This window comes from Alosa sapidissima, chromosome 23 (assembly GCF_018492685.1).
Source record: "Alosa sapidissima isolate fAloSap1 chromosome 23, fAloSap1.pri, whole genome shotgun sequence".
NCBI lineage: Eukaryota > Metazoa > Chordata > Actinopteri > Clupeiformes > Clupeidae > Alosa > Alosa sapidissima.
Window position 1 is genome coordinate 18,243,078 of NC_055979.1, and position 12,500 is coordinate 18,255,577.

Genomic DNA, 12,500 nt, shown 5'->3' on the forward strand with positions numbered 1-12,500 from the left:
AAACTTGCAGGAGAAAAGATGCTTCTTTCTTGACTGTACACAAGTGTGATGACAATAGAAGAAATCTTGGATCTTGATCTTGAACTGACCTTGAGCTTCTCTGCTGCATTAACTTGAACCAAACATGAACCAATGATGAATCAAACGTGAACTTCCCTAACTGTCTCCTGTTGTCTGTGCTGTGCTTCTGGCCAGGGGGATGATGGGAGTTGGAGTGGGATGGGGCACAGGGGGATGATGGGAGTTGGAGTTGGCACAGGGGTATGATGGAAGCTGGAGTGGGATGGGGCACAGGGGGATGATGGGAGTTGGAGTTGGCACAGGGGGATGATGGGAGTTGGCAGAGGGGCTGGGTGGGCGGCAGCAGCCAGGGGAAATGCTTCCTTCTGATGGCTTTTATGTATGTATATGTATGTATGTATATGTATGTACAAGGAATGTATAGCTGTACTTTAGAGGCTTGATTAAAGGCATTTGGTGAATGACTACAGTACATGCCAATGTCAACACTGGCCTTGTGCCTATGCTATGCACGTCTGCCGACTATCTGGGAGGTATGTGGGTACAGAGAAGAGGCAATAACTGAGGGGCATGAACACTGTGCTGCTCTAAGTCTTACATGGAGTTACATGCATAAGCAGTATTACTGCACGTCCCCACTGTACACGTTTCAAATTCTAGAACTTTCTGTTCCTAAATCAGTATGCAGTTCTCAAGATTTCCTTTCGTCCTGGACAGATGTATGTGCTGCCTGTGGGGAATGCGTGTTTGGTCCACTGGGTGTGATTTCTGGTAGGTGTGGGTCAGAAATCTGTGTTGGATACGAGGAATCTGTCAGTTACCTGAGGGTAAGTCTGTGAGAAGTCTGGATGCTGACTGAAAACAGTGTGTGTGAGAGAGACATCCCTGAGGAGTGTCTCTGAAGTATCTGGACAGCCAGTTATGACTTAAATCATCACGAACCATTCGGTCAACCCTCCACCACCTAACACATGCCTGAATGTTAAATGAGAGACCGCATAACTACAGGTAGGATATCAGTACGACAATGACCAGTTCCTGATGCAGATCAATACATTCTACCGAGGCACCATTGAGAGCATCCTCTCCAGCTGTATCGCTGTGTGGGGCGGAAGCTGCACTGAATACAACAGGAAAGCCCTGCAGCGCATAGTGAACACAGCTGGAAGGATTATTGGTGCCTCTCTCCCCTCCCTGAAGGACATTTACACCACCCACCTCACCCGCAAGGCGACCAAAATTGTGAGTGATGCAAGTCACCCCGCTCACAATCTGTTCGATCTACTGCCCTCTGGGAAGAGGTACAGAAGCCTGCGCTCCCGCACTACCAGACTCACCAACAGCTTCATACACCAAGCTGTAAGGATGCTGAACTCTCTCCCTCCTCTCCCCCCTCCACCCTCAGCTACATAACATCCTGGACATTGGACCCACAATGGCCGCGTGCACTACTCCACTTGCACACTTGCACACTTGTACACTTTACAACTTGTTGTTGTTGTCCTGAAAACACAACACTTCTGCTGCTCTTACACAACTTGCACCACTATGTCACTTTCTTTCTTAGGTCAAACAGAACTACCCAAGCCTTTTATTGGCCTGACTTTGCACTAGTATTTTATTGACTGTCTATGCACAATTTCAACCAAATTTTGCTGCTCTTATTTTTTTTCATTATTATATGTGCCCTCTTATTTACTTACTTTTTTGTTTACTTGAATGTTATGTTTGTCTGTGGACTTAAATTGGTAAAATATGTCTTGTCTTCACCGTGGGATAGTGAGAAACGTAATTTCGATCTCTTTGTATGTCTGGAACATGTGAAGAAATTGACAATAAAGCTGACTTTGACTTTGACATTACATCCCATAATATACTACCCTAAACCTCTTCACTGAGACTCTAAGTGTCTGTAGTGTTGGTGAGACGTTGAGGGTGAATGTGAGTTCAATGCACGTACACACACACACTTCCGAATCCATGTGCATTATGAATTACACGAGAGCATCTCCATTTTTAACATGAGCTCCTCAGCGGCAGCATCACTCAGTCCAGGAATAGCAGCTATTTTCTCATCAGAGGTGTGAACCTGAAATATGTTTTTGGGGCCTTCGTGGCGAGAGCAAGAGTGTGTGCGTGTGCGTGTGCGTGTGTGTGTGTGTGTGTGTGTGTGTGCGGAGAGGGAGTGTTTGAGTCTCTCTATATATGAGTGTGCCAGTGTGTGTGTGTGTGTATAAAATGGAGGTCCGACCCTTCGGGTGATTCTGACATGATGCTAACATTCTGACATTATGCTGATGTGTGTGAACGTCACCGACGCATATGAAACAGAATCTCTGCATGTTCTTCACTTCGTTCAGACACGAGCTCATATACATAATGTCTGTCGGAAATACTAGGAGGGGAGCAGTAGAACAGCTGGCTAAGTTCGCACTTTCAACCGTTTAACATCCACAGAACCTCTGGTCTTACTGTACACGTAGATCTGAATGCAGCTTAAGTATGAGTGTGTGTGTGTGCGCATGTGTATGTGTGCATGTGTATGTGTATGTATGTGTATGCGTGGGTGGGTGTGTGCGCGTGGAGGGGGAGTGTTTGAGTCTTTGTGTATGAGTGTGCTGGTGTGTGTGTGTGTGTGTGTGTGTGTGTGTGTGTGTGTGTGTGTGTGTGTGTAGCGAATGCGACATAAATAATGTGAGCCTCTGTGGTCCAGGGGAGCAGACCTGAGTGAGGGAACACAGCGTGGAACAAGCCAGAACACACTCAGTGCAGCGGACCGTTCAAATGCATACCTCTCCCTCCATCTAACTCTCTTTCACCCTCTCCTTCCTTCTCTCTCCTTCTCTCTTTCTTTTTACAGTGTGCAGAGTGGTGAGAGAGAGAGAGAGAGAGAGAGAGAGAGAGAGAGAGAGAGAGATAGAGAGAGAGAGAGAGAGAGAGAGAGAGAGAGAGGACAGTGTGCAGAGTAGTTAGAGTTAGAGAGAGAGAGAAAAAAAAATCGTATTCAATCCCATCTCATCTAGAACTATCATTTCTAAACTTTTTTTTAATTATTATTATTATTATTATTATTATTATTATTATTATTATTATTATTTCATTTCTTATAATTTATTTTATGAATTTATTTTATTATTTTATTTATATTTATTTACTTATTTATTTGTTTATTCTTACTTATTTTCATGCTCTTTGTTTCCTCACTAACTTACTTATGATTTGTATGCTTTGACAACACAAGTGCTCTTGTCATGTCAATAAACCTTTTTTTGAATTTGAATTTGAATTTGAATTTGAGAGAGAGAGAGAGAGAGAGAGAGAGAGAGAGAGAGAGAGAGAGAGAGAGAGAGAGAGAGAGAGAGAGAGAGAGAGAGAGAGGACAGTGTGCAGAGTGGTTAGAGAGAGAGAGGTGCACTTTCTGCTACACTGTGGCAAATATCGGTCCCAAAGAGACAAATATTTCACCATTTTGAACAACATCATTCCCAACTTCACAAAACTGGAGGAACAGAAAAAACTTGCTGTAGTTTTGGGTGAGGACACCAGCACATGCATACTGGCAGCCAGTTATGTGTCCTCACTCCATAACCTGAGAGAAGGCATTACTTAAGATAATCACCCCACTACCTCCACCCTTCAACATAACACTGCTCCCCAGCCCCAGTCTGTTACACCATGTCTCCTGCTTGTTTTGTTTTGTTTTGTCCTGTCTTGGTTTTCCTATGCACGTGTACAGACAATGGTCTTGCATGGTCTTGTGACGTGCTGTGTGTGTGTGTGTGTGTGTATATTTGTGTGTGTGTGCGTGTGTGACGAAGTGTAACAATGTTTGTACATGTTTATATCATTTTGTATTTGTATTTTCTTTAATTATTATTATTCCTGTGAACGCTTTGGCAATGCATCATATGGTTTGTCGTGCCAATAAAGCATATTTGAATTGAATTTAATTGAATTGAGAGAGAGAGAGAGAGAGAGAGGACAGTGTGCAGAGTGGTTAGGAGAGAGAGAGAGAGAGAGAGAGAGAGAGAGAGAGAGAGAGAGAGAGAGAGAGAGAGAGAGAGAGAGAGAGAGAGAGGACAGTGTGCAGAGTGGTTAGAGAGAGAGAGTGAGAGAGAGTGAGAGGACAGTGTGCAGAGTAGTTAGAGTTAGAGAGAGAGAGAGAGAAAGAGAGAGAGGACAGTGTGCAGAGTGGTTAGAGAGAGAGAGAGAGAGAGGACAGTGAGCAGAGTGGTTAGAGAGAGAGAGAGAGAGTGAGAGAGAGAGAGAGAGAGAGAGAGAGGACAGTGAGCAGAGTGGTTAGAGAGAGAGAGAGAGAGAGAGAGAGAGAGAGAGAGAGAGAGAGAGAGAGAGAGAGAGAGGACAGTGTGCAGAGTAGTTAGAGTTAGAGAGAGAGAGAGAGAGAAAGAGAGAGAGGACAGTGAGCAGAGTGGTTAGAGAGAGAGAGTGAGAGAGAGAGAGAGAGAGAGAGAGAGAGAGGAAAAGGGAGAAAGTGCTCCTCTGACATGTGACACATCTTGGAAGAGAGTTGGGGTTAAAAAAGTTAAAAAAGAACCACGCCACCACCTCTCTCGCTCCAATAGCTCTGCCTTTAGCGCATCTTATAGACTTTCCGCCTCCCTTTAACTGCCTGTTAAACTCCTGGCTAAAAATCACACGCTCCATTCTGTACCCCCTCCACCACCTCCTCCTCCTCCACCACCACCTCCTCCCTCCCTCCCTCTCCAGGCCCCCCGGGGGCCGGCGGCGGGATTGCAGTCTTCACTCTGAGCTATTCCGCCATAGGTGCAAGTAGATGTTTATCTGGAGACGGCGTAGCTCTGCGCTGTTAGTCATTAGGAGAGGCTCGCTCCGCTACCTGCCCCGGCGCCGACGCCGACGCCTCCCGACTACATAAGCCCAGTGGGAGTGCCTGCGTTTACGGCACATCCCGGGTCTTGCGGCGGCTTAAATCCACCGCGCCCAAACACACTAAGCCATGGAGTTTCACTTTGCTGAGGGGAGTTTGCAAAGAGCTTAGCTTGCAAAATCCTGCACTAAACTTGAGCAGAAAAAAAAAAAAAAGCCATAAAAAAAAAAAAAAAAAAACACAACTAGAGATACTGAATGTGGGGGATCTTTTCTTTGTCCCCACAGATAAGTAGTGGTGCTTGAGAGGCAGGCAATTAGCGGCATCACACGGGAGCTCACCCATGATCCTGCATCTGGCAGACCAACCCATTTCTCCACGCAGAGGAGAGCAAGAAATACAGAACTGCAGCTTTGCCAATGGATGCGTATTGGGCAGTGGGCAGGTACGGTCATCTGGTTAGGACAGTGCTAGAGTGTGTGTGTGTGTGTGTGTGTGTGTGTGTGTGTGTGTGTGTGTGTGTGTGTGTGTGTGTGTGTGTGTGTATAAGTGTGTGTGTGTGTGTGTAAAAATGAGAATACACTGGATGAGGAGCTCATGAAAATAAATGAAATTCCCAAATGTCAATGGCGCTAATGACCTTGTGAAAAGTCATGTGACTTTAAGTATGCCATTAAATGCTAAAGGTGTGTGTGTGTGTGTGTGTGTGTGTGTGTGTGTGTGTGTGTAAGCGTGTGTGTAAACCTGTGTCAAATGCTCTTATGCATATCAACATCAATCTGTGTCTATATGTGTAGGAGTAGGTGTGTGTGTGTGTGTGTGTGGGTGTTTGTGGTTTATGAGCCTTGGAGTTGGTAGCCTGAGACGTATTAGAGTTTTATATGTGCTATTAAACACATTGAGACACATACTGCTGCCAGACAAGGAATCTGTTTAATGCCTAAAGAGAATAAAAGAAAGAAATGGTGTGTGTGCATGTGTACGTGTGTACGTGTGTGTGTGTGTGTGTGTGTGTGTGTGTGTGTGTGTGTGTGTGTGTGTGTGTGTGTGCATGTGTACGTGTGTGTGTGTGTGTGTGTGTGTGTGTGTGTGTGTGTGTGTGTGTGTGTGTGTGTGTGTGTGCGTGTGTACGTGTGTGCATGTGTATGTGTGTGTGTGTGTGTGCATGTGTACGTGTGTGCATGTGTATGTGTGTGTGTGTGTGTGTGCATGTGTACGTGTGTGCATGTGTATGTGTGTGTGTGTGAGTTTCCTATAGAATTGATTTTAAGGTTCTGTTAATGACTTACAATAAAAAAATATTATATATGGTCTGAGCTTTTAATATCCTATCAACCACAAAGGAAGCTTAGATTTTCCAATGCAAATCTTATAATTGTGCCCAAAGTGCTCCTTTTATAATCTGCTTTTATCCATCCAGGCAAATTCTGTAAACATCTTTAAAAAAAGACCTGAAAACATACCTGTATATGAGAACTTTTAGTTAACTCACATTTATCTTGTAGCCTTCTTCACATCAATTCATATTTTACTGCTGCTATTTACTGCTGCTATTTACTGCTGCTATTTACTGCTGCTATTTACTGCTGCTATTTACAGGGTCTTCCTAATTGTCACTGCATTAATTGTAATGTATGTGTTGTTGTATCTATCTCTTGTGCAATTTAATTTTTCTTAATTCTAAATCTCAGATGTTTTATTTACGGATTTGCTTGTTTGTTTGTTTGTATTATTACAACTTATCTTTCTTTTCTCTCTATTACCGGTTAATCGCTCCAAATGTAAAGCACTTTGAGCTGCATTCTGTGTTTTAAAGGTGCTATACAAAAAAAGCTTATTATTATCATTATCATTATTACTATTATTATTGTGTGTGTGTGTGTGTGTATGTGTATGTGTGTGCAAGGGTATATGGTATATGCATAAAATAATTATGCTCAAGGGCTTTGGCAAGGTCATCCAAGGAGATACCACTCCTAAACAATACCCACCTGGAAAACCTAACACTGCAAAACACTCAAATCAGGATTTTCAAAGTGATTACCCAGAAAACATTGTATTGAAGTGACTTTATCCTCGGGATCGGCATTAAATAAACCACAGATCTGACGTACCAGTTGAGAGAAATAGGTTAAAATGAAAACAAAGCCAACAAAGACCATGATCTTCCCCATCCCCCCCTACTGTGTTTAAATGAGTGTGTCAGTGGTATTTATTAAAGCCCACTGCCATTACACACACTTGTGACTCTTACACACACACACACACACACACACACAGTACACGCACACACATGCACACACAGACATATACACACAGACATACACTCACACTCAGAGACACACTCGCACTCATAATGGCACCTCATTTTTAACAATGCTTATCCCCTGCTGCTTCTGCAGTTCTGTCGAGATGAAGAGGAATTGAGGGCTGCTGCGCCTCAAAATTAGCCCGTTCAAACAATCTCTTTTCTGTGTTTGACCATGCGGGGTTCTGCTCCCCTTCCCTCCTGATGGTAGTCTCTCTCTCTCTCTCTCTCGCTCCGCTGCTTTTCTCTGGTCTCTCTCTTTCCCTCCATCCTTCCCTCTTTTCCTCTCTTCAAACACTCACACAGTGTGATGACGCTCGGGGCTCTGATGACGTCCTCGCAGGGGGAGACAGACACAGACACAGAGAGGCCACTCAGTCTTATGTAAGAGGCCCCCCTTTTAGTCGTTTTAAATGTTCCATTACTCTCTCTCTCCTCTCTCTCCCACTACATCACTCTCTCTCCCCTCTGTCTCTTCCTTCTCCTCTTCTCTGTCCTTCTGTCTCTCTTTGTCTCTATCTTTTTGCCTTGGCTGTGTTCATTTTGATAAAGCTTCTTGAATACCGAAATCCTGCTCCAACTCTTTCATTTGCTACGTTCTTCTCTCCTTCGCTCTCTCTTTCTCTCTCTTTTGCTCCTACTCCTGCTCTCTCTCTTTCTCTCTTTGTCTTCAGTTTCCCCTCGGTTCATTTTGAAAAAGTTCCAAGAATATTGTAATCCTGCTCTCTCTCTCTCTCTCTCTCTCATTCCACTCCCAATCCCTCTCTCTTCTTCTCTCCATTCCTCTCTTCCCTTCTTCCGTCTCCTCTGTCTTTGTGATGGGGTTCCAGAGCTGCAGTAAACCTTTAATGTCAGCCATGAGCGGGTGCTGGGAGACACTGGGATAAATCTCAGTGTCTGCATTGGCCCGCCACCATACATCTTACACACACGCATGCATGCGCACGCACACACACACACACACACACACACACACACACACACACACACACACACACACACACACACACACACACACACACACACACACACACACACACACACACACACACACACACACACACGCCTTAGGGGGAGGAAGAGGAGGATTACATGTGTCAGTGTGTAAAGATGTATGTGTATGCGCGCGCGCGTGTGTGTGTGCGCGTGTGCGTACATGTGAGGGTGAACATCTATGTATGTGAGATGGTGTGTGTGCATTTGCTTGAGGTTGTGTTTGTGCATGTGTGTGTGTGTATGTGTGTGTCTGTGGGAGTGGTGGTGTGACCAATGTCCCCTTGGAGGACAGATCGGGCTGGAGCCATCACAGCTCATATGACACACTGGGCCATCAATCTCCCCACCAATGACGGGCAAGCCACTCGAGGCCCCCGCGCGCGCACGCACGCACGCACGCACGCTCCTCTTCCCACACAGAGAATCACAAATTGTTTTACGGCAACTGTGCAATGGCCTACTATTTGTATGAAATTGTGTAACATTATCTTGTCAGTCGATATGGCTCTTTATGTCATTCATTTCATCACTTTATGCTCATGTACCTCTTAGTTATCCCCGCAACAGACTTTCCACACTGGGTGGCAGGTCCTTGAGTGCCTTGGCCCTCAAACTCTGGAACTCCCTCCCCCAACCTCTTCGTGACAGTCCATCTCTTCCCTTCTTCAAAGCACATCTCAAGACCTTTTTGTTTAATGATCATTTCTCCTCTACACCCAACACATCTACAGTATAGCTCTATACACATAGCTTGTCTTGTTATTGTATTGTTATTGTTTGTCTGTTGTTATGTTTTCCTTCTACAATGTAAAGTGACCTTGGGTTTGAGAAAGGCACTATATAAAATTATTATTATTATTATTGTTATTATTTAGGGCTAATCGATTAAAATAATTAATCAAATTAATTACATACACTGTGATTAATTTAAATTAATTAGTATTTTAAATATTTAAATTCAAATGAATCAATCATTGAATAATCAGCATTTGTGACATTAACTTCAAAAACTCTTTTATTAGTATTTTCACTCTTCAAATAATTGCCATAATAATCTATGATATGACCTACTATGCTGAGGAAATAAATTCAAAAGTGCTTCGGGAAGAAGTTTTTTTTTTCACATACAAGGCATTTCTGGCCACAGATATGACCTAGGGGACACAATGAAAATAAATTATCACTCCCCTCAATGTCAACACTTGCTGCAGACATTACAGAGGTCTTTCAACACTTTATTTTTATCAACATCAGGCCGTTTTTTAAAAGTAAATGTTCCAATCAATGATCCAGGCAGTATATTTTCTTCTCTCTCCTTCATTTTACAGCCTAATTTTTACTGACTAGAACTCGGGGTCAAAGGTCATACAGAATCGATTAATCTGCACTAATTTTTTTAATCAGTTATTTTTTATCAAATTAATTAATTGAAATTAATCAGTAATTTTGACAGCCCTATTATTATTATTATTATCATTATTATGTAATAAAAATGCTGCTACCTTGTCAATTTGATCAATTTGTCAATGTCAATTTGATAATCTGCCTGAAGAAAAACTGCTATCACTTGGAAAGACGTGAGCAGGCTGTTTTTTCCACTGAAATAAGATAGGCTACGTATGCTCACTGAAATAAGTATAAGTATATATACTCTTTTGATCCCGTGAGAGAAATTTGGTCTCTGCATTTATCCCAATCCGTGAATTAGTGAAACACACTCAGCACAGAGTGAGCACACAGTGAGGTGGAGCACACACTAATCCCGGTGCAGTGAGCTGCCTGCAACAACAGCGGCGCTCGGGGAGCTCCGGTTACAGGTCGGAAGCGCTAACCAGTAGGCCATGGCTGCCCCTAATATAAGGTAGGCTACGTATGCTCAGTGAAATAAGATAGGCTACGTATGCTCAGTGAAATAAGGTAGGCTACGTATGCTCACTACCTGAAACAACAACAAGTGGCCACTTAAGTTGTACAAAGTTTTGGTCCACCATCAGACAGTGTTCCATTAATGTATGTGCAGCACCCCGGTGTTCCTACTGGCACTGCGAATGTAAACAAAAAAAGCTCTGGGGCAGTTCTAGGGGTAGCATCTCCAGTGGGCAGTTCTAGGGGTAGCCTCTCCAGTGGGCAGTTCTAGGGGTAGCCCCTCCCTGGGACAGTTCTAGGGGTAGCCCCTCCCTGGGACAGTTCTAGGGGTAGCCTCTCCCTGGGACAGTTCTAGGGGTAGCCTCTCCAGTGGACAGTTCTAGGGGTAGCATCTCCCTGGGGCAGTTCTAGGGGTAGCCTCTCCCTGGGACAGTTCTAGGGGTAGCATCTCCAGTGGGCGGTTCCTAGAAATGAGCTGTCCAAAAACGCCCGATGAAGAACCATGGGAGACAGGTAGAGCAAAAAATGCAGAAAAGTGCATACATAACTTTTGCCTTTGAGTGTGTGTGTGTGTGTGTGTGTGTGTGTGTGTGTGTGTGTGTGTGTGTGTGTGTGTGTGTGTGTGTTGTGTGTGTGTGTGCGTGTTGGAACACTTACAGCTGATAGTGATGCCCAGCTCCACCCCAGGCTTCTTGGGTAGTTTGACGTGGAACGTTCCACTGCTGGGGATGACAGACTCTGTAGGAGATGAAAAAGAGGCCTTGAGAAAGAGGGAACATGACAGAGAAAGTAGCGAGAGGGAGAGAGAAAGAGCGAGAGGGAGGATGAGAGGAGAAACAAACATCATGTTTGATATATCTATTGACATTCACAACACACTTTTCCACTGGACCCATTTGTCTTACTGTGCAGGAGGAGGAGGAGGAGGAGGAGGAAGATGAAGAGGAAGAGGAGGAGGGAGGAGGAGGATGAAGAGGAGGAGGATGAGGAGGAGAGAGGAGGAGAGGAGGAGGAGGAGGAGGATGAGGAGGAGAGAGGAGAGAGGAGGAGGAAGAGGAGGAGGGGGAGGAGGATGAAGAGAGAGAGGAGGAAGAGGAGGAGGAGATAGGAAGAGGAGGAAGTTGGCTGGTGGTCTGAATCTAAAACCTTCAGTCGGTACATGAAAACACCTGGACAGAGCTGCCTATACCTGACCCTGATTTAATTGGATCTGAAAGTCTTCACAAAGTCCTCCTCCAGCTGAGAGAGATGGCTACTGACAGAGAAGATCTATATCCGGGAGAACAGACTGTCCCTCGGTGGTTGTGTGTGTGTGTGTGTGTGTGTGTGTGTGTGTGTGTGTGTGTGTGTGTGTGTGTGTGTGTGCTCAGATCAACTGCTCCCAGATGGCTCGCAGTTTGGCATTAGAGGCTGAGCTCTTCAAATGATCACTCAATAACTCACTACTCCCAGCAGAGCCACAGGACACACTCATTACTTTTAAATACAGGCGCGCGCACACATGCACATACGCACGTATGCACGTCACACACACACACACACACACACACACACACACACACACATCATTATGGCAGGGGTCCAAGGGCCAATCTCATTTCTCTGTTTTACCCCTTCCCCTATCCCTTCATCTTACCCCTAGCCCTTGTCCCTCGAAACCGAGTGGCAAGACATAGGGGTGAAAATATTCCCCTTGGAAATGAGATACCACTAGCCAACCATAAGGGAGAGCTGGGATGATTGAAACACTTGAATTAAACGTAATTTACAGAGATAGTACCACACTGACAGCTAATATTTTGTCACTAGCAACCTGTCTTCTGTCAAATAGGCTCTCATTGCATTTTCAGCTCTCAATAAAACCGTTCAGGAGTTATTTCAACAACAGCAGAACGTGCCTATGTTCGCACGGGGACAACATAAACACGCAGTTTGCTATGTAAACATCCCACAACTCCTTCAATATTTTACAATATTATCCAAATGGTTGTTACTTAACATCAGAAGCAATCGCTACCTGTAATAGCCTAGATGCGAGGAGTCGGCAGTGGTATGCAGCATTCATATCAGACGAGCAGTAAAAAAGTTCAGCGAATTTAGCTGCTGTTGGACTACATTTCTGACATGGTATACTGCCAATTAGCGGGAAATCAGACATGGAAATAATATGTAAAATGCGAGACATTCGCGCAAATAATGATGTGCTGTTAACATTCACAAAACAGCGATTTTTGAAAACTTCCTCATGAAGAACAGGACCTTTAATATATGATCACATGATTGAATGCAACATAAAACAATTAGCATTTTAATTTTATAATCCTTATTAATGCCAACATTTCATGTCAACGAATCTCTAGGTGTGCTTGTTTTTCCGGTGTGAGCGGTGTATGTTGGGTACTGTATTTCTCTTACCCCTCGATTTCAAGTAAGCTCGCGAAAATGCTTGGTTTTAAGGGG

General features: G+C 44.2%; 1 protein-coding gene across 1 annotated transcript in view; it reads right to left on the minus strand.

The window, feature by feature from the left end:
* Window positions 1-12,500, minus strand: part of grip1 (glutamate receptor interacting protein 1) — a 211,007-nt gene that overhangs the window by 35,687 nt on the left and 162,820 nt on the right. Inside the window, 1 exon segment of the mRNA XM_042080983.1 lies at window positions 10,698-10,778. Within this exon segment, the coding sequence (XP_041936917.1) occupies window positions 10,698-10,778 (81 nt within the window).